The 22220-nt window shown below is 43.6% G+C and overlaps 3 protein-coding genes across 26 annotated transcripts in view; 1 reads left to right on the plus strand and 2 right to left on the minus strand.

Annotated features, from left to right (window-relative positions):
• LOC118370214 (integral membrane protein 2B-like) overlaps positions 1 to 1004 on the plus strand; it is a 15583-nt gene extending 14579 nt beyond the window's left edge. Inside the window, exon 6 of the mRNA XM_035755117.2 lies at positions 332 to 1004. Coding sequence (XP_035611010.1) covers positions 332 to 420 — 89 coding nt within the window. The 3' untranslated portion in view covers positions 421 to 1004. The remainder of the gene's footprint in view (positions 1 to 331) is intronic.
• On the minus strand, positions 989 to 14904 carry LOC118370212 (abl interactor 2-like). 24 transcript variants are annotated; one of them, XM_052499150.1, is made up of 13 exons: positions 14694 to 14903; positions 9276 to 9443; positions 8925 to 9101; positions 8505 to 8522; positions 8253 to 8356; positions 7003 to 7155; positions 5720 to 5850; positions 5297 to 5506; positions 4620 to 4790; positions 3949 to 4035; positions 3641 to 3754; positions 3419 to 3568; positions 989 to 3282 (listed from the first exon to the last, which is right to left on the minus strand). In XM_052499150.1, the coding sequence occupies exons 1-13, from the start codon at positions 14862 to 14864 to the stop codon at positions 3107 to 3109; spliced, it is 1830 nt and encodes a 609-aa protein (XP_052355110.1). In that variant the 5' UTR covers positions 14865 to 14903; the 3' UTR covers positions 989 to 3106. The 24 variants fall into 24 exon arrangements, with proteins under 24 accessions (XP_052355110.1, XP_035610993.2, XP_052355113.1 ...); XM_035755100.2 differs by having other exon boundaries at positions 3949 to 4038; XM_052499152.1 differs by having other exon boundaries at positions 3018 to 3282; positions 3645 to 3754; positions 3949 to 4038.
• A 140-nt stretch (positions 14905 to 15044) lies between these two features.
• On the minus strand, positions 15045 to 20388 carry LOC118369986 (cytochrome P450 20A1-like). Its single transcript, XM_052499163.1, has 13 exons — positions 20192 to 20388; positions 19780 to 19829; positions 19344 to 19510; positions 18960 to 19105; positions 18369 to 18536; positions 18186 to 18264; positions 17353 to 17465; positions 17145 to 17199; positions 16846 to 16966; positions 16422 to 16533; positions 16211 to 16275; positions 16030 to 16119; positions 15045 to 15831 (listed from the first exon to the last, which is right to left on the minus strand). Exons 1-13 carry the CDS (start codon positions 20261 to 20263, stop codon positions 15681 to 15683), a joined length of 1389 nt encoding a protein of 462 aa, XP_052355123.1. The 5' UTR covers positions 20264 to 20388; the 3' UTR covers positions 15045 to 15680.
• Positions 20389 to 22220: the final 1832 nt, after the last annotated feature.

The following is a 22220-nucleotide window of genomic DNA, read 5'->3' on the forward strand; positions in this document are numbered from 1 at the left end:
CATACCGGGTTAGTGCCACACGTGCGTACACACACACACCATACCGGGTTCGTGCCACACGTGCGTACACGCACCATACCGGGTTAGTGCCACACGCGCACACACCGTACCGGGTTAGTACTACAGGCACACACCATACTGGGTTAGTACTATATGCACACTTTTTAAGATTTACCCTGAATTGTCATGTATTAACCATTTTGTGAAATTCCTTGGTGGACCTGAGAACACACCGCATTATACTCTGGCCAATGATCAGGTGCTATAGAAGATGTTTGTATAGGCCTACATGCACATTTTTGAAACATCCTCCTTCATCTGTACCTTGCAGGCAGGGAAAAGCGTGAAGCCCTGAACTGCAGGACGATCCGTCACTTTGAGAACAAGTTTGTGGTCGAGACAATCATCTGTGAGCCTTAGAAGGGAGAGGGGACTGGCTACTTCAGACAACCCATGTATAGTTTCCCTCACTGTCTACAGTGAGATTTTTAACCCTTCTCTCTCCCCCGTATCACCCCTCATAGATCCTTTACTCTTCTGTACTGCTGGTAGTTTTGAGGAAGAGTTGTTAAGTTGATTCCAAGTCAATACTGTTGTATAAGGTGTAAAACTAATGAATTTTCCACTTTGTGTGAAGTAAATACCATTTCATTTGGGGTCAACTCTTCAAAGAATAAGATGTTCAGCTTTTCTATGTTTTGTGGGAATTGTTTTCTATCTTTACTCGGGGGTTTATTAATGTTAAAGAAAGTGTTTAAACAGACACTTAAGTCAGTTAATTACAATGTTAAGGTATATAACTAGATTGATGAAATATAAACTCAATGAGAGTATGCATACTTTAGCATAGAAAATGAATGATTTTTGTATCAGCTGTCACCAGTACAGTGCGATGAAACGAGGAATCTCACACCACAGGTCCGTCTGAAAATGGACCATGTGGTAACTAACTTGTGTATATAGTCTGTAAAAAGGAAGATTACCACAATAAATCTTAATCGTTTTATTGTTTTTTGTTCTCATTGTTTTACAAATATGATATTTAATTCTAAAGTTAAACTTTTTTACTGTGCAACACAATGGCATTATGGACTGTTTTACTTAACTTGACATCCAAAGAGATCTTGGGCTGAGGGAATAGAACACTTGTTCTTACACAATGATATTATTCTCCATTTACACACTAAATGAATGGCTCTTCCAGGAGTAGTCAAATCCCATAACTTTATTGATCTTCAGACGTTGGGATAAAAGTTGACATGGATTTAGCTTACACGTTAGTCTTTGGATGAGGCTGGTTTAGTAGTACCTGGGGTTGCACAGCGTGGTGGAACATTGCAGATAAATGTCCTGAATAGAGCTGACATGAGTCTTTATGCTACATGTCAGAGGCATGTTTATTCTACATAACATATCTGAATATTCAAAAAGGTTGTGCTCTGCTGACCGTGCCCCTAGGGCCAACTGGGGTTTCAGACACCACTACAGTATTAAGAAAAATGGCATGCAAGACTCAACAGACCCACTTTTAATAAAAAATAAAGGATTTGACTGACAGACAAGCACAGAGCCCTCAGACACAGCCAATAATACTTGTACCTCTAGAGACTATATAAACACACTCAATGCATCAGTTTCAGCATGGAGTCATTGAAAGGTTTTGGTGCCGGTTTGTTGGATAATTTCTACAACGGCTCACTTTAATATTAGTCCTCATCTGAGGCAGTAATACAGCTTATTTTAAATGTTATTTCAGTAACAATGTGCTTTCAATCCCAAACAATTTAAAGATCTACATTTTCAAACCCATCCCACTGGTCTTTTTAAAATTTTATTGCAAATGGAAGTGACACCTACACACGCACACTTCAATATGGCACAAGCTTCCTTTATCACCTATAAATGCATCATGAAACCCCACCTGTCAACGATGGTAATATGGGTGAATATTTAAAACCAAACCAATAACCACACCATATCTAAAATATTAAGACAGGAATAATATAGCAGAAAAGGAGACTATTGAATGTTTGTTTTTTCAAAAGCATGCCGTCTGCCACGCTTTGGTGAAGACCCACTACAATAAGAATCAAATATTGAAATCGTTGATGCAAATGAGTGGTCAGAGTTATCTTCCTAAAAGAGACTCCCAGACAGTCAAAGTCAATCTATTCTGTCTTGATTACAAGGTAAGGAAGAGACTTAAGACTCAAACTTGTTTTGTGCCATGGAAGCCAACGTCTTCAATTAAAACTAGAACTGACCACAAGGTTGAGAAACACTGCTCTACCCATCTGGCCTGTGAAGTGAGGCAAGTGAAGTAGTGACTGAGCATGCTCCAAGCCCTCGTGTTCTAAGCTGCCCTAGCTAGCCTTGGGCCAGAACCAATTCAATTCCTACTGAATCCAAACTGAAGAGTTTCAAAATGGGTGTTCAGGTGAGCTGAAAACAAATCAGTTTCAGTCTTTTTTTCCCCCAGTCTTACCCACCACTAATATCTAGCTGTTATAGTCAAATGTAGACGTACAGTATGTGCTTGTCTTCTCGCCTAACGGGACATTGTATAAAGTTCAAGCGCAACAATCCATCTCCTAATCCCACTAACCAATAGGAGCTGTTCCTGGTTTTAAATAAATATGAGTCTAGAAAGGCTCGGGGAGTGTCAAAAAAAAAGAAGCATTCTCATCTCATCTTGCGTCTTCTCTTGGGCTGAGAGTAGAGAACTTCATTAGGATCTATTTCTATCCTTAATCAGCAGCCCTGGCCACCGTACTATCCCTCCCTATATAATACATGGTCCACATAAATAAAGGCAAAAGGAAATAAGATTTTTTTTTTTTTCAAATCGCAATAATATTTGTAGCCTTCCTTGTAATAATAGTAAAGACAAAATGAAGCCCTAATAGTACATACAAAAACCCCCCACCATAAAGTCTCGTCATTCAAAAACACAGGAAATATCTACAAGTGGCCGTTGTACAATGTACTTCATCTGGTAGACCGGTTGAGGATAGTTGTATACTCTTCATGAACGCTTGTCACTTCCTCAATGTGATCATGCTCTGCCTAACAAAGTCTTTGACCTTCCTATAACCTCTCCTCTTCCTCAGTCGGCATAGTGCATGATGGACTCGACGTAGTTTCCGGGGAAGAGGCCGGTGGTGCCACTCATCGTTCCTTCGTACCAGCCGTCGTCGTTCTTCTTGATGACGTAGATGATAGCGCCCTCGTTGAAGGATAGCTCGTCCTCCTTGTCCGCCGCGTAGTCGTAGATCGCCACCACTGTCCACCAAATCAGAGAGGAGCGAAGAGGACAGGAGATGGGTAGAGCACAAGGGAGGGCGAATTAAAAAGAGAACAACAGGAGAAGTGGATAGGGCATGTTTAGATCAGGATGGAAGAGAGAATCACTCACTACCTTTCTCCATGTAGGTGCGTGGGGCCCACGGGGGGTCCTCCTCTGCATAGGGATCACTGTATTCCACCACGGCCGACTCTTCTTCCTCCTCATCATCATCCTCATAGTCCTCTGGAGGGGGCGGGGTGGGTTCCTCAAACACAGCTTCTTCTACAGGGGGCGGGGGAGGGGGCACGTCTGAGACTGGGGGGGCAACACACAGTCAGGAACCTTGTAACTAACCAACCAGTGGAATGTAGACATGTGGATTGACACTGGCATTCCCATGCATGTGGCGGAGGGCTGGAGTGGTTGTTTGGGTATCCATGCTGAAAGTGTATGAAGACAAACAGAATTCTGGGGGGAAAGGAGAAGACATTTCCAACGCGCACAGGTGGGAAGTTTATTTCAGACAGGTAAATCGAAGTCGATGGATAGTTCAGCTTTGAAGTAAAGACAAAAATAGACTCACGTCATGAGTAACAAACACATGCACGACGGAGCCGCTGCAAAGACCAGGCAACAAGGCAGAGGAGCTAAAAGCCACTTACTGGTCTCCTGTACCCGAGCCACAAAGCCCATCAGAGGGAGCTGAGGAGTGATCTGCATGGAGGGGGGAGGGGGGGCAACAAGAGGACCTGCTATGCATACACACCACAGGAGAAGCAGAGAGAGAGAGAAGAAAGAAAGAGGGGCAGATTGTAATTAGGAAAGAAAGGAAGGCAGAAAGAGAGATGTGGTGGAATTAGAATATGATAGAAGCCAGTTAGATCAGTAGGCAGACTAGGCATCCTTTCACACACAAAAAGACAGCGAGCTGCCGAGACTTAGGCACTTTGTGCCTTCCCTGTCTTCTGAAATCAAATGAGAGTTTTTATGTATGAATTCAATACTCTGGTGAGGTTCTGGGAACTCACAAAATTACAGTTTTCTTCCACAAGAACTAAACATTTTTGTCAGCTTGTATTTAAAATGTTGTTGTTTTTTAACCAAAACGCTATGCCAAGTAACAGAAATAATTTGGGCCGGTATACATTTTGTTTCTACAAATAAGTTACAGGATGGACCAGAAGCCCAAACGCTCCAGGATCCAAACCAGACAGTAATATATGAAAGAAAGCTTTAAAAGAGGCAGGCTCAATCTAAATGAGAAAGATCTCTAAACACAAAAGCCCATTTGCGTTCTGGTAGGAGTGATGTGTTGCTGCTCCAGGCTGTTTACCTGGGACCTGGTTGAAGTGGGGTCCTCCGTTGGGCTGGGGCTGGTTCAGGGCCATGTTGGAGTTGGGCTGGCCCGTCAATGATGCGGGCCGGCGGTATGGCAGAGACCCCCCCACCGCAGGAGGGTTCTGTGGTTGCACCGGCCGGTTCATGCTGAAGAACTGGGGGGCACCTGGGGTACAGACAGCAAGGGGAACCAGAGAGATTTTGGTATGGTGTAGATATGTCACTTAACGTATCACTTCTGTTTCCCATCACATGATGCACTTAATTCATGGGTTCGATGTAAGCACTTTACAGTTTTTGGTATTCAGATGACTTATTATCATGGCATATTTCAAGTCAAAGACCCTTTTCAACATCACTTACTGTAAGAACACAAGAACAATTTAACTCATGCACAAGGTGTGATGATGGCATGCAGGTGGTGACTGGGGGCGACGGGAGAGAGTTGCCCTAAGAAGGGAATGAGAAAGACACCCAGAGGAATAAGGAAAAGACAGAGTGACAGATCAGACAGTGAGAGGGAGGGTGATGGAGAAACTGATGATGCATGGGTGGAGAACGACCAGCCCACATGACAACATCCCCGCTGGTACACAGACAGATACAGGTCCTGGGATGATGGGAGAGATGGTCGTGATGCAGGGGAGAGGGTGGTGGTGGGGGGGCACTCACCTTGTGCGGGAGTGCTGAAAGTAGCAGGGCTGGTGCTAGTGACGGAAATGGGGAGCTGGGGTGGGGGAGGGGGAACGGGTGGACCCTCGGGTGGGGGGGTGGGGGAGGGATTAGGAGCTAGAGAGAGTACAGGGAGGCCATCAGATGGGACGGGAGTAGTAGTGGTAGTGGGAGGTGGCTTAGCAGGGTTGGGAAGGGCAGGGGCAGTACCTGCACCATCAGCAGGTGGGAAAGGGAGGAAAGCAGTGGGAAAAAAGAGGAAAGGAGAAGGAAAGACAGGAGAGGGAGATAAAGACAGGTGCTCAGACACTATCAAGGGGGAAGGAAGGAGAGAGTTTAAAGCAGTCTGACAGACATTATTGCTCTTTACAGAGCTAGTAGGTGGAGCTTAGACAGTGGACAGGGCATGTGGCCAGACCTTACCTGGGAATGCTGTGGGGGGCGGGGCAGGCGTTGGCACGGCGATAGGCAAGCCCACGGAGCCGCTGCCGCTATTCTCTCTGCTGCTGCTGCGGCTGCTGCTGCTGGGGTGGCTGCCTCCACTGCTGCCACTGCTAATGATGTCACACAGCCCATCACAAAACCCAATCAACACCCGCAGGCATGAAGTCATTTACAGTATAGATTAGAGGTTATATACTTTGTAGGGACAGTTCCCCAGATACAGATTAAGCCTACTACTGGAATAAAAGTACTGTGATTTTTTTTGTCCAGCGCTAGGTTTAATCTGTGGTGCAGGAAACCGGTCCTTAGAGCCCTACTGGTATCAGCGGACCTGCAAGCACAACCTACCAAACCAGGGTCTTTCCTGGCCCAAACTCCTGCCCCCCCACCTAGCACTGAACAGATTTAAATGAACAGCTCTGCTTTGAGATGACATGTACAGCAATAAAGAAATGAATAAAACGTCACAGATTACAACATGACATTTAGCGGTGGTCCATTAGTGAGACATGAAGTGACAAAGACAGAGGCACGACAAAGCTGGAGGCATCTGAGGAAAATCAAGGCGAGAAGAAAAGAGGAAGGAGACTGGAGACAGGGAATGAGTGAGAAACTGGATGGATTGAAGAAAAGGACCAACGCATAGATAGGTTGGAGCAGAAAGGACTGTCTGTTTAATTTAAGCCAAGGTCAACCATTGCTACTATTAGTTTTAACGTCAGTTTCAAACGTAATAATGTGCTCAGAAGGAAATAGAGAAGGGTCTGACGGAGAAAAAGGATCAGCTGTATTCCAAAGCCCAAGCTTCAATTCTCTGGTGGCAGATACTCTGTCATTTAGTCCTAAAGATCTTATTCTCACTGCCTGGTAGGAGCCTCAGTGACACCCAGAGCTGCTTGTGCTTATCTGATCTGAATATCCTCTGCTGTTATGCAGATGATAAAAATACATTACTTGGAAACAAGAAACATATTTGAATACATGCTGAGCTGTACGTTCGTTTTGTGTGCTTGGTGTAGTGCCTATTCAAAGTGTTTCAGACCAGTTTTTTGGTGATATTATTATATTAAGTCCTGTGGGTAGGGCTGGGGGAAAAAGGAGTTTAGTAGCATGTAGCTACAGTGTCTAATCTATTGCAGCAGATCTTTACTACAGGGCAGTTGAATCTAAGCGTGTCTGTTCAGTGAGTCCAGGGCCGCTCGAAGTGTGTTCTAGACGTGTTTTTAGCTAGCGGTGTGCTGGGAGCATGCGGGGCGGGGTACCTGTACGTGCGGTTCCTCTGATTAACAGACGCAGTGCGTGCAGGGCTCTGCTGTGGGGGCGCCATGTTGCCATGGCGCGTCGGGCTCGAGACGTAGTCGTTAGGGACAACGGGAGGACGCACCGGCTCGAGTGTCCTATAGGGGGAGTGGCGCCTGCGAGGGGAGGGGTATGAGAGGAGTTTAACATCCACAAGTGAGGGGGGGGGGGACAAGAAAAGGAGGACAAACATGGGAACCAAAATAAATAAATAAAAGAGAACCAGTGCAAACTCAAAATGGGCTGTAGGTGGGAAAAGGCATTAAATGCATCAATCGTATCCACAGCTGCTGCTGCTTCGGTTCTTACACAGCCCAACATCAACCAAGGACAGTGATGTCTATTGATGTGCTGCAGTGGAATAAAAAGCCTCAAAAGTATGGATGAGCAGCCAAGTATAATCTCCCCCTGTGATTGTGTAAGGGATGGAACTTTGAGCGCTGTTGCCATGGAGAGCATGAACAGCCCGAATTAGAGTTGAGGGGGGGAGGAGTCACATGACATCACACATATGGGGGTGGAGGGGGGGGACAAAAGCAACCAAAACACCACAGACAGAGATGCCTCCTCTACACCAGAGACTGGACTAGGGCAGTGTGGCATGGACGCCCGACATGCGTCTCATTTCAGGGGGGACATGTTTGAAGGTCACACACAGTGCTTAAACATTAGAAGAGACATAAAAACAATGTTATAAACCATTACATACATTCCTGTGATGGACAGGTCTGTAGAGGGGGATACAAACTGGACAGGGACACATAACAGGACAAAGCAACAATAACAGTAGCCCATAATGTCAATAAACACATTTGAAGATACCCATTCACTGGAACGACAACACACCTGAAGAAATTAGGTATGTATGCACATTCATTATATCATCAAACAGCATATCATGTGCCACAGGCTAGCTTTGACCTTTTCACAAAGAGGTCTGCTCCGAACCTTAAATAAATGTCACTGAAGGTCGCTGCTGGGTGGTGAGGGGGTAGCCTGGTCCCTAGCCCACCATACGGGGCTTAGGAGGAGCAGAGGGACACTACAGCAATCTGTAGTACAAAGGGACACCTGGTGCCTGCATGATCAGATCTTGTCCATTGACAAACATGTTTTAGATGTCTGATTGTGATTGGCTGAGACTGAAAGCATGCTTTTCTCAAGGAAATGAGCAGCATGGACAGGGGTTGTGGCACCTGCCACATTTACATACCCAATGGTTCCCTTCCCTGACATGGGTGGGCTTGGCGGCTTCTGTGTGGGTGGATTGGTGCGAGGGAGACCTGTGGCTCCGGCCTTCATGTTCTGAGCACTGGCCTATAGGACATGAGAGAGGTTACAAAAACAACAACAGGGAAATACTAGTCAACAGAGCAACACGTCACAACCTGGGATCAGACAAAACACACTCTTACACGCATAACAACGTTGTTTTTAGGGTTTACATTTCGTTAGAAATCCTTACCTTAAACCTTAGCAACCACTAGGTTCATTTTAAAGGCAAATAAGTGATGCAAAGAGAGAGAAAGAGAAAGGAGGATTAGTGACTAATAGCGAGAAAATGCACAGAAACACATGTAGCAATGTTATAGGCCTACAGTCCACAGATGTTGTCAGGGAAAAAGCGAACAAGTCACACACTGTCCTAGTCAAAGTGACTCACACTGTTAACGCCACACCCTCGTGCTTTTCCCAAGGGCCTACTACAGTCTTTGTACCAAACAGGGGGGAGTTCCTCAAAACGGTTGTCGCACTATGATCAGTGTTTGTCCATGATCTTAGTGCAACAAAAGTTTGATGAAAACTCACTCCAGTACAAAAATAAAAATGTACTACTATCATCAGGAATCCAGTCGGTAAACGTCAATGCCCCACTGCTCCCTACCTTGACTCCGTGGCCCATGTCATCCAGCAGGCTGTAGTCGATTGGCTTGCGGATGTAGCGCACCGGCCTCTCTGGATTGGCCGGAGCAATGATCTTATGTGTGCGAGAGGTGTTCTTATTGGTGGTCAGGATGCCAATCTCCCGCCTGGCCACTTTCTCTTTGTGGATGTCCACTGTCTGGGGCCGCACAATGGGCAGAAATACAATAAATAGACTTGAACAAAACAGCTTTTTGAGCTAGGCCTATAAAGTATTTTTTAGGCTATATGGATGTGTGTGTGAGTGTATTTCGCAGCACGCGTGCATCCAATGTGTGTGTAGACAAAGTGGTCCACATCCCGGCAGCCGTACCTGTGAGATGTGGTTGATGGAGGACTCCATGCGGCGGAGCTGGGAGGCCTGAATGTCAAGCATCTGCAGGACATTGTTGGCCAAGGTGTTGATCAGGTAGGCTACGCTGGCCAGAGACTGGGTGGTGTAGTTCTTAGTCTCCTCCAACGCTCTGTGCTTATCTGGTGACTGAGGAGGGAGAGTGAGTGAGAGAGAGGATGAACAGATAGACATCAGTAACAGAAGCAACAGAAGCAAGTGTAGCGAGGCAATAAGAAAACAACAAAGCCAGGCAGCATAAAAAGGAGAGCATTGATATCATATAAATAGGATCTTGCAGGGGCTGAAGGATGACAAGGCAAGCCCTTATGTTTTCAGAGGGAAACAATTTCCTGGAGATGAACCTTTCCTTGCTTTTCTGACCACAACGCCCTCGTTGACAGTATGTACTGACCGACATTACTTTTTTAAAAAGGACAACCCTCTACCCTCCCCATCTGCCTGGACTTCCATGGACGGTGTGTTAAAGAACTGAATGCACAGATTCTGGCATGTGTTTCTCTGCTGCTCATTAAGAAAAAACAAGTTTTCAGTCTTGGGGGTGTGGTTCGATGTGACAGTTACTGATGTTTGTCCCCTATGAAACACCATAGGAACAAAGCCAGTATTACTTCTTCAAAATAGTCAATGATTCTAAGAACTCAAGAAATACGTAATTAATTGACGTTTTTGCTGAGGTTTTAGTTGCGCAGTTTTACATCTAGTTAAGGTGTTTGGTGCAGTATTGCTCAATTTTTTTTTTTAAATGTAAAAAACGTGACTTGTTGTTTTATGTAAACAAAGTCAGATCCGTTGCACTGACGGGGAGGTCTGTCTCACTGTCTGCGGTAGGATTGGATAGAGCGCAATCACAGCAGCTATGTATCCCGTGTCAGAGGGCAAGTGAGCATTGTCGAAATCAAAACCCAACCCTCAAGTCATGATGAACTCACTTACAAAACTCATTTTGTAACAATACTGACCTCATGAACAAAATTATCCTATTTCCACTTTGTAGTCAATGTTGACACTAGATTGAATGTGTCTGACTAATATCAATGCCACATAGAAAACAGCCTATCAGAGAAGATGTTATTTGCCTTCAGATGCACTTTAACAACAGTGAAAACTAGGCAGCCTCAATCACGAATTCCACAAATACACACACATGCCTTACAGGGAGTCAAGAGCACCACTAAGGAATTACATCCATTCTCAAGCAAGAAGACAAACAGGTTGTCAGTATTCAAAGAAAGGTGCAGTTGTAGTGCACTGGGATGACAAGAGCACACAAACTCTCACACTTGTAGCAGTCTCAAGATCAACTGACAGCATTCTTCAGATCATTTATTCATAGCTAACCTGCAATTAACTCTGATAAAAATAAGTTTAACTCATACAACACTCAAACTTCAGCAAAAAATAATTGACAAATAGGCCTACATCAGGTAGACCAGAAGACTTCAATCGAACCTCTTCCTAACTGCGTGGCTTCACACAGTTCTACCTCCATCAAGTTGGATGACTACACGAAAGTAGTAGGCCCGATTACCAACAACGACGAGACTGCCTACAGAGAGGCAGGCAGGCACTCGGACGGCGTGGTGCCAGGTAAACAACCTCTCCCTCAACGTCAGCAAAACAAAGGAGCCGATTGTGCACTTCAGGAGGAACCAGGCTGTCCTCATCAATGGAGACGGTCAAAAACTTACATTTCCTCTGCATATTCATCTCAGAGGAACTGAAATGGTCAAACTACACGGACACCGTGGTGAAAAAGGTACGACAGCGACTCTTCTACCTCAGGAAGCTGAAGAAATCCAGCCTGTCCCAGAGGACCCTCAGTGTTCTACAGGAGCACCATCGACAACCTACTGTCCCCCCCACACACAACGGACATTTACCCTGCCCCCACCCCCCAATGGAAATGTATTATTACTACAGTTGTAAATATGTATAATAATATTTGTACTGTTATTGTTTCATTCACCTCTCATTTTGACCTGCACAGTTAGTGCTCGGAGCTTAAGAATTTCACTCTACTCTGTAATTACTTCTGCGACCGTGTGCATGTGACTAATCTAAAACAGAAGAACAGTGATCCATTCTGTGACTAACTATATAGGCTAGGCCTATTGGGGAACCAGCAGACTTTTATTGAACAATCTCAGATTAGCCTAATTAAATATCTTGAGTCCTGGATGGCGCAGGGGTCAAAAGCACTGCGCCGAAGTTCTGAAGCGTGTCACAACCCGGCTGTGACTGGGAGCCCCATAAGAGGGCGCACAATTGGCCCAGCGTTTTCCAGTGTAGGCTTTCCTTGGCTAATCTCGCTCTAACGACTCCGGTCGTCAGTTGAACTGTGTTTCCTCTGACACATTTGTGTCTGACATCCGGGTTAAGCGAGCAGTGAGATAAGTAGGCGGCCGGAGGGCGCATGACTTGACCTTCGTCTCTCCCAAGTCCATTGAGGAGTTGCAGAGATGAGCAAAGGGACCTAATTCAGGGAGAAATTTGGTTTAAAATAAATATGCTTGTGGCCATACCACCCTGAACATGCCTGTTCAGGTTCGGGTCTGGTTAGTACTGGGGCGGGAGACTTCCTGGGAATACCAGGTGCAGTTAACTCCAGAAAATATTTGCTTTAATGAATACCAGTATGGAGTCCGTGCTTGAGTCAAGTGTGTGAGAATGACAGTCATGATCACAGCTGGGCAGAAGCAAGATCACAGGTCAAGACATCTTTAGTCATGTTAATTATTAACTATACCCAATAATGTCATTGCGCATTCAGTGCCAGGACGTTTGAACACTGGTCACTTTAATAATATTTACATACCGTTTTACCCACTTCATATGTATATACTGTATTCTACTCAAGGTTCATCCTATATAACTACTGCTGTGCACACCTTTCCTATTCATATACTGTCCATACACACCATTACACATATGATTTATATACATATACACCAGACATTGCTCATTCTGATATTTCTTAATTAAAATTTGGGGGATGTGTATGTACCATTTTGTGTTGTTAGGTAAACTGCACTGTTGGAGCTAGAAACATAAGAATTTCGCTGCCATGCGATAACATCTGCAAAATACACAGTGGCCAGTTTATTAGGTAAACCACCTCGTTCACAAAAATGGATCACCGCTACAGAGAGTGAGTCACGTGGCCATGGCTTACTATATAATGCAGGCACAGACAATCGAGACAGTTACTGTTCGATTGAACTTTAGAATGGGTAGAATGGGTAAAACTGGGTAAAACAGAGAGTGGTAGCTAAAACAAGTGACCTAAGCAACTGAGCGTGGAATGATTGTCGGTGCCAGGCATGCCGTTTGAAGCATCTCAGAAACGTCTGGCCTCCTGGGCTTTTCACGTATGACAGTGTCTAAGGTTTACCGAGAAGAGTACGACAAACAAAAAACATACAGTCAGCGGCAGTCCTGTGAGCGAAAACAGATCGAGATGAGAGGTCGAGAGGCAACAATCGTGCAAGCTAACAGGCGGTCCACAATCAGGCAAATAACAGCGCAGTACAACAGTGTTGTGCAGAAAGGCATCTCGGAATGAACAACTCGTCGGTCCTTGGGTTCCACTCCTAACAGCTAAAAACATGAAGAAGAGGATCCAGTGGGCACACGATCACCAACACTGGATAATTGAGGAGTGGAAAACCCTTGATACCAACTGAGCAACTTTTACATTCCCCTGAAGAACTCCAGCTGTTCTGGAGGCAAAGGGGGGGTCCAACCCAGTTCTAGATGGGAGAATCTAATAAACTGGCAACTGAGTGTATGTGTAAGTGACCAATAAAATGAGAGTTGACAGAATTAAAAGTTAAAGGAGAAGGATAGGTTACAACAACCAAGAGCCAACTTGCTACTTAATAGTTATTTGTAACTGCAGGGTGAGAAAGTGCATGCACTGCAGCCTCTTTTAGCCTAGATAGCTAACGTTAGCTAGCTTCTCCCGGTTTGATACAGTCCTAGACAGGTACTACATAATCATATTTTATGATAAATAACCTAACTATGGCAGCTATTAGTATACTATAGGGCGAGTCAGCTTGGATGGTTGCTGTCTCATCTCTCCCTCACCATGTCACTTCCTCAAAGTATGGCCCCTCCCCCGGCTTCTATAGCAGCACCTCTCCCCACTGCTTGGCTTTATCAGCTCCATCACTCGGATCGGCCTGCATTCGACCCAATCTATATGGAATGATTCTAGTTGTCCTCGGGTCCGTTCAGAACTGGTCTCTATATTTAAAAACGAATTTATGCATATCAGGTCAGGGTGGGAAAGCCCAGATCCATTTCGGAACCCGTCCAACTTTTTGGAACCGTGAAGACCTCTAGTTCCAGGGCAGTGGCACTATTGACAAACGTTTCACACTCGGTGTCAGAACCTCACTTTATATTAGGAAAAACGTACTTTATGGCATGACTAACGTTATGAACAATTTAGCTTGTTCTGCCACTGCCAGATCCACCAGTAGTCTATGAAACACAGATTTGTTTTCCCACTCTACAGTCAGTAGTACAAGAAGTTCGGCATTGATGATACAGGGCGTCCTATCCAATCTGCAGTGTCTTGCTTTGGCACACAAGGCTGTAACATCAACGTTATCTAACTAACGCTAAATATTGGCAGAAGAACGCTTACAAGTGCCACACATGGTATATATATTTTCTTCGCGACCAATGTTAACAGCTAGCTAATGTTGACACGAGTTGGGAATTTCAAAATCGTACCACTGGAGAATTTGACAGCAATGGCAGCTAGCAGTGCAGCTAACTAGAAACTAGTGGCTAGTTGGAATTAGCTAGCTCGTTTGCTAGTCATAATTCGTTTACTTGTGGATTATTTGGTTCTCTTCTGGTATCAGAACGTGTCCCATCATTTGAAATCCAATTAAATTCCTTACTTCTTTACCTTAGCTGAATACCTTGTTGTATACCCCATCACGACAGTCAATCATGAAACCAGCTGTGCCCAGATAATTCGTGCGAGCTCAGCTAGCTCAGCTAGTTAGCACAACTAGTTAGCTAGCAAGCATTATTTGGTTGTATGTAAATAGCTAACGAAGTCAAGTTAGTAAAAATACTAACAACTACATAAACGTTTGAGAAATGACTACACGTGTACGACGGTTGGAGAACGGCAAACAATGTTTTCATATTAGGAAAAACATAGCTACGTTCCGCATGAAGTAGCTAACTAAGGTTAGCTAGTTATCTATAGCCTAGCTTGGTCGCGCTAGCAGGAGCACCCTTGCACTCGAGTCGCTGCACCTCATCGGCAAAGCTCGTAGCCATCACTTCGCCCACCGTCAAAGATGATACTCGTAGAATATATAATTAATAATGTTATACAATTATCATTACCTGAACATAGTTGCTTTCGCAATACTCGGCAACTCTTTCCAAATTGGTAAAACTATCTAATAAAGCACTACGTCCAGCTGGAATCTCCTCTTCCAAAAGCATTTGTAACTCCGCCATTTTCACATCTTTAGCAATCAATGCATGCCAGATCCCAGCCTCTCCAACGCTCATGCAGAAGTGGCGTTGGGCATCCCAACTATGACGGAGTGTATAACAATCTGTGACAAATTTAAGTGGATATGATACCTAGATCTTTGCTCTTTCAATTCCTTGTCAATTAACACTGACTGGTGTAAATTATTACAAACCCCAAGAGTCTGTTTTGAAAGGAAACAACAGCACCTGGAAAAAGTCTGTTAATAATATTATTATTTATTTTAAACAACCAATGCTAATGTAGCGATACAGGGGAAACAGGGCTGGGGATTGAACCAGAGACCCTGCAGATACAGAGTGAGCACTTGTTGATAATAATGGCCAAGATGTCTTGAAGGTGGCAAGATATGCTCACAACAGTGGGGCTGCAACAAATGTGCAAAATATTATATTCCTATCCTAACACAAGAGTAGTGTAAACTTTATTTTAAAAATGAACTGTCAAAAATGCCATATATCTGGGGGAGTGGGGACCACGTGCTTTGGAATGCAGTTCAGCTGGAATGTTGGTTTAAGGCAAGGTTTAAGACAATACATCAATGGTCATGGAACTTGAAAAGATAGGTACTGATCCTCATATCGAAATAGGCAGAACAAAAAACTACTTCAGGTGGTAGCTCAAATGACGAGTCGCCATTGGCAATGACATGAGCTAATTAAAACCATGTTCAAGAGCTCACTGACAAATAGCCCTACAAAGCGCGCCATCATGTTTAAAGTTATTTTAACAGTTCCACTCGGTCTAGAATCTAGGGTAACTGACAAGCACCTTCCCAAATAACACAGTTCCTCTTCCACAGATGGAGATTGAGTCAAATGTCCACTGTTAGTTTAGCTTCTTCTGCTCACAGTGATCCATGTGTCATCTTTAGGCGTTGACACCAGCTCAGATCTGGCCTCTACCACCTGTCCCTTTACCTGATGCAGCTTCAGTTGGCGCACTACAGTGCTGAGGACGACAGTGGCCACTGTGTACGCAAACCTGAAATGTGGCGAAATGGTGGTATAAAAAGTTAGTAACAAGCCCACATCCTTCTTCTTTGCCTGGTAGTGACACTCCCTCAACTTTCCTTTGATGTTGTCGAAGAAATATGGTAAAACTGTATAAGAAGTTGCTCCTGTGTAATTACAACTTGGCTAACCTCAAGTGCACGCCACTATCCTTTCCCATCCCCGTTACCTCAGCTCAGGGCAGGCCTGGCTCCCTGAGAATCCGAGCAGAGAGAAGCTTTTGCTGGCTGAATCTTCTGTGAATCGGTCTGGGTCAAACCTGGATGAACAAAGTGCAATAATTCAAAATCGGTACCAAAAAATCCAGCAAAAATCGGCTCTTTAGTTGGCAAAAATACATATGAACAGACTTGTAGGGACGGCTCCAGGTGTCTGCATCCTGTAGGACTACCCCAAGGGCATAGATCACCAGTGTCTAAAAGAAACATAGGAATAAAGTGTTTTCATTATTCACTTTAAACTTCAAAATTTGGTTCATTTTACATCCACAAGCACTTGCTGACTGTGACAGTGAGATGTGGATAATAAAGGGACTAAGTAGGGAAGAGGAAAATAAGATACCTCTTTAGGAATAATGTGCTGATCGACTTTCCCTTCATTTTCCTGGAGCTGGGCTGCGATGGGCGTCAGTTTGGCTGTCCGCACAGTCTCGTTCAAAACCTGCTGGAAGTACCTATAGTATAGAAGATGCATTTGATAGGCATGATAAAATGTATCTATAAATATTCCTTGAAGACATGTCACCATGAGGATACCATGAGGATACCTGCCCCTTCTGCTGTGACCGACCAGGGTTCGAACCCGGGTGTCATGTGGGCCACAAGGCTGTTAGCCCCTGTTAGCTTAGGCATTAGCTCAGGAAGCTCACACCAGTCTTCAGGTCTCATATAGGGTACTCATCATGCAAGAGTGGATCTGAAACACCTCTATTACACTGCATCACATCGTTGATGTTATTTGGCTGTCAGACAGAGTCAGAGGTCACCTGAGCTGTGGGATCTTATCCAGAGAAACAGGCTCAGAGCCCAGAACATCCTCCAGCTCCTGATGCATCTTCTCCTGAACTTCCTCTGACGTGGACAGGAAGTGTACTGCCCAGATGCACACTGGGAAAATATTACAACCACAAAGAGAAACATCAACAGTTTGAGAGAAAGATTTTCTGACCGAATACTAACCAAATTAATTAATTTATTCGTTCAGAAAAAAATGACGATTGGATACACCATAAAAGCTGCAAGTTCTAACGTAGATAGGCATAATCTATGTATTACTAGTACTCACAATTAGCTGTGATGACACAACCTGCCAGTGTGAATACCATGCTGTCCTCCATCACCTACAAAAGAGAAACAATGAAAACAAGAATTCATTAAAACAAAAGTAGGATGAAAGTTTTATTTTCCTCTATATGTGAGTAACAGCAACAGGAGGCTCTATGCTCTGCCCCAATGAGCCTATTCTCCTTATAATCAAGGAATCTGTGCATCACCTGTCTATCTGTGAGGTTGGACTGGAGAAGAGCATCCACAAACGCTGTCTGGCTCCTTTGTCCTTTCCTGTCTTTAGCCACAGACATCAGCACTGTTTCCATTTCTGCCAGTGCTGTAAGCAAACATAATGTACTTTGCATGAAGACAGATAATTTATACACATAGGGAGATACTCTAACAATCTCTTTTTTATTTCAGATACATTCAGTAAGGAAGTTGAAATTCTCTTAAAACCTGTCTAGGACTGGGGTTCCACTAGAGGAACCAACAGCCAATGAAATTGTAGGGTGTCAAATACAAATCAACAGAAATCTCATAAATCTAATTTATCAAACATACAAGTATTAGGCACCATTTTAAAGGTAAAATTCTCGTTAATCGAGCCACAGTATCTGATTTCAAATGCTTTCCAGCGAAAGCTCCACAAACAATTATGTTAGGTCACCACCAACTCACAGAAAAACCCAGCCATTTTTCCAGCCAAAGAGAGGAGTCACAAAAAGCACAAATAGAGATCAAATTAATCACTAACCTTTGATGATCTTCATCAGATGACACTCATAGGACTTCATGTTACACAATACATGTATGTTTTGTTCAGTAAATTTCATATTTATATCCAAAAATCGTATTTTACATTGGCGTGTTCGGTTCAGTAGTTGCAAAACATGCAGTGATATTGCAGAGAGCCACATAAATTCACAGAAATACTCATAATAAATGTTGATGAAAATACAACTATTTTACATGGAACTTTAGATACCTGTACATCTCAGCATTAAGGAGAAGTGTAACACATATGATCCATAGCAGTGAACTAGTTCTCACTCACCGCTCTCATAGTGTTCCTTTCTGATGGAGCTCTTCTCCATGGAACCGTCCAAATAGCCTTTTCCGATCTCTGACCAGATCTGACAAGTAAAGGGAATTATCAGTGAAAATCTGCAAACAACACAGGTCGTAATGGGCATCTTTTCACAAGAAACGGTGACTTTAAATGTGACTGCTCACTCACTGCCTCATGGTTCTTTCGGAAGCCGATGACTTCAGCATCATTCCGGAAGCGGTCACCCAGAGCGAGTTGAGTGACAGCCTTCATGGCCAATCCTAGCAGATGGGCACAGAGGGGTGTGTGCTGGTCCTTAGGGAAAGACTTCCACTTCCCCACTAACTCCTCCACCAGCTAGAACAGAACAGAAAGGGTGGAAGGGAGACAGAGAGTGTGTGTCAATGGGAAAGGGGGATACCTAGTCAGTTGTCTAACTGAACGCATTCAACTGAAATGTGTCTTCTGCATTTAACCCAACCCCTCTGAATCAGATAGGTGTGGGGGGTCTGCCTTAATCGTTATCCACATCTCCGGCGCCCGGGCAGAACAACAGATTTTTACCTTGTCAGCTCAGGGATTCGATCCAGCAACCTTCCAGTTACTGGCCCAACAATCTAACTACTAGGCTACCAAACTTTAACATCCCAGGGAAGTGAGCACAAAAAGCTTTTGAGTAAACAAATACTAAATGGATACACAAAAACATAAGAAAGTATTGCAAAATACTACAGCCAAATATTAAAAACTGCCAAATGAGCCATTGTGTAAGAGGCAAACCTTCAGCAGCAGGGGAAAGTTTTCCTTCAGGGTGTTGTTGACGGCACTCTCATACAACTTCTTCCTCATTACAGCCTCTGTGGCCCCTCCACCCATTCCTGACTGGTACCCTAGCAACGACTTCAGCATAGTCTCAAATGAGTCCGCTACAAAGTAAGGATAGAAGATGTCACAGTGAAAAACATGTTACTGTTTCTTAATTTCAAAACAACACTGTACATGTAAAACAGAAATCACCTGAATCTGTTACAACGTCTATCTATCCCTGCATTCCACTTAGAATGGTGCAATCGTTTAAGCATGCATTTTAAGTGGTATGTTAGTAGGGACAGAGCACCTGTTTCCCTTTCCTCCCAATAGTTTCCCTCCCTCCCCAGTACTCACTAGTCCTGTTGGGGTTGATGTGCTGCCGTAGCTGGTCCACTGAACCCAAGCTGACCACAGGGCGTCCTCCAAACCAGAAGGATGCCACAGGACCAAACTGTCCATGTAGACAAGCCAGGAACTCATGCAGACTGCCTTGGTTCACTATGTCTTGTATATTTCCATCCCTAGATTAAGAGAATGAGACAAAAAAAAACAATATGAACCTAGGTCAGGCCAGGGCACCGTATACAGAAAGCTTCTCAGTGTGTGTGCTGATCTAGGATCAGTTTTGCCGTTTATATGGAGATGAATAGACAGGGGGATCTGATTCTGGATCAGTACTCCTACAGAGACGCTTTATAAATACAGGCTCAGGTCAAGTGTGGTGACCTGAGTGCTAAAGAGAGACAGTACTTAGAAAGTAGTAAAACAAATCTGGTCATAGGCTACTCACTTCTCTTCTGTAGGGTTGAGACCTGGTATACCAGAAGCACTTCTTGATGACTTGATAAAAAAAATGAATCAAGCATGTTACTTTCAGTTTCAAGAGAGACATAGCATAAAGTAAGCATGACAATAAATGGTGTGGGGTTTACATATTCTAAGTCCATGGCAGTAACCTCCAAAAACTTGAGCTTTGAAAAAAACATTTGTCCACTCCTTTGCTATATGTTTTACAATTCACTTATACTGCTGAAACATTTGAGTACTAAAGGTAGATACATTAAATGTCCAGGGATTTTTTAAACTGTCATGTCACTGTAAAAATGTGCACAGAGTTATCAGTTTACACGTAGCTAGTAATGACACGGGTGGATATACGATGTTACAAATATTGGCTGATATAAGCACAGGCATTGACTTACTGGATACAAATAGACGACTGCGCCGACCAGAATGATGACAAAAGTCACTGCAAATATCGCAAAGTCCAGCATGTTTGCTGATGTTACTAAAAAAAAACGTTTAGATAGATAGCTAAAGAAATACTATGCATACAGTATAGCGACCACGTCTACGGTAGACTCATCACTCCGTGTTCTACTGCGAAGTCTGCACAGTCAGTGAGGCTAGAGCAATGCATCTCAGAGCGCATGGCTAAATCAGAATGCACAGAAGCAGATCAAATCTAACTACAAAACGTTTAGTAGTTTTGGGGAGGAAGCAATGGTCCATTTCCCAAAATTATGAACAGCACACTTATATTCTGGGCAATGACAAAAGTGTCGGTAGATCCTAAGTACGAGAGCAGATAGAGGAGAGCAGATACAGTTTTAGTATCTTAATTTGATCACCCTGTTGCAAGAGAACACTTGTAGTGTATTTTAGGCTTAAAAAGGCTTCTGAAGTTTGTAATATTTCCACTTTAAAACTTCTGACTTGATTTTCCCTACAAAAACCCCTACAAAAATGGCCATTAATTATAACCCACATCAGTGGCGATTTTAGCATGTAAATCTCCGTGTGACAAAAAAAAAATCATATGTGGGATGCATGCCAGCAAAGCAGCTACACAACACAACACTAAACAGTACATTGATTGCACTATACAACTGCGGAGCCTAGTCAGGCCGCGAAACAGTTCTTTCAGCCTAATTTATTGCCTTTAAAAAAAACATAGCTGATATGGCTGACTTGCTTAAACAATTGTGGTTTCTACTGACAATTGAGATGTACAAACTATGGCATAAGAGGCAATCCGTAATTTCGATTGAGACATTAATGAGCGAGCTAGGACTGACGTAGTCATTATAACTTTTTGTTCATCACTTTTGGAAATGTACAGCACAGATTCAAAACATGGGCTGTTCTTACAGTGTTCTCCCTGTACACCAAGTCAGAACAGGATAAACACAGGGGGTATATAAGCAGACAATTAGAGCTCTTACAATATTTGATGATTACATTTCTCAAAAACAGGCTATAGGCTACATGTGAACCACCAAGTCAGAACAGTAGGAGACATTAAGATGAAAATAGACCAAATTATTAGGGTGAGTCCAAGGTGAGTCCAAAATGTCTTATATGCTGCTGCATAAATGATGTAATATGTCAGGGAGATATGTATACTGTAGCTAAGAAAGTAATACTAAGTGTATGTTGTGTAGTAAGCTGTTAGTAGCCCATGTGCCTCACCTAATCATTTGGTATATTTTCACCTCTTAATTTCGACAAAATTTACTGTTCTGACTCTGTGGTGCACATGTAGCCTATGACCTGTTTTTGATAAACGTAATCATAGAATTTTGTAAGAGCTTTCATTGTCTGCTTATATGCCCCCTTTATTTATCATACGGTTCTGACTTGGTATACAGGGAAAACACTGTAAGAACGACCTATGTTCTGAACTCTGTTGCTGTACATTTCAAAAGTGCTGAACAAATAGCTGTATTGACTAAGTCCGTCCTGGTTCCCTTACGCCATAGTTTGTACATCTCAAATGTCAGTGTAAACCACATTTGGAGTCCCAACACCCGCTACACCTGGCTATCAGTGGCGCCTTGTCTGGCAGCGAAACAGTTCATTCAGCCTCATTTACTGCCTTTAAAAAAAACTGCTGATATGGCTGTTGGGACAGCTTTATGTAGGCCCTAAGTTTGTTGGCACCGTTATAGTGTAATTAAGGTATTGTTAGTGTTGTGTTGCGTAGTGACTGCTGACATGCATCCCACTTTTTTTCTTTTTTTGTGCCCCACCTTGATTTACATGCTAAACTCGCCACTGCACGACATAACTCATACGTACAACACATCTCAAAACTAATGTTTTTTATCGCCTGGAACTTTTGGAAAAGAAGCTTCTTTCCACCGTGCTGTTCTGTTCATAAAGGGATTACTAACTTTACCCTCATTTAATAATGAAGAGCTGCTATTGGGTAAACAATCTACTTGTGAA

Source organism: Oncorhynchus keta, chromosome 37, assembly GCF_023373465.1.
Source record: "Oncorhynchus keta strain PuntledgeMale-10-30-2019 chromosome 37, Oket_V2, whole genome shotgun sequence".
Classification (NCBI taxonomy): domain Eukaryota; kingdom Metazoa; phylum Chordata; class Actinopteri; order Salmoniformes; family Salmonidae; genus Oncorhynchus; species Oncorhynchus keta.

Excerpts from the sequence above, each read along its gene's own strand:
- LOC118370212 (XM_035755100.2), bottom strand. The coding sequence starts at position 14,864 with ATGAGCGTTGGAGAGGCTGGGATCTGGCATGCATTGATTGCTAAAGAT. Across the intron at positions 7,156-8,252 it reads TCAGGGAAGGGAACCATTGG|GCGCCACTCCCCCTATAGGA; the intron begins GTATGTAAATGT and ends CTCCCCTCGCAG. Across the intron at positions 5,507-5,719 it reads GCCCCCCACAGCATTCCCAG|GTACTGCCCCTGCCCTTCCC; the intron begins GTAAGGTCTGGC and ends CTGATGGTGCAG.
- LOC118369986 (XM_052499163.1), bottom strand. The coding sequence starts at position 20,263 with ATGCTGGACTTTGCGATATTTGCAGTGACTTTTGTCATCATTCTGGTC. Across the intron at positions 19,830-20,191 it reads CAGTCGTCTATTTGTATCCA|TCATCAAGAAGTGCTTCTGG; the intron begins GTAAGTCAATGC and ends TTTTTTATCAAG. Across the intron at positions 19,106-19,343 it reads CATCAACCCCAACAGGACTA|CGGACTCATTTGAGACTATG; the intron begins GTGAGTACTGGG and ends CTTACTTTGTAG.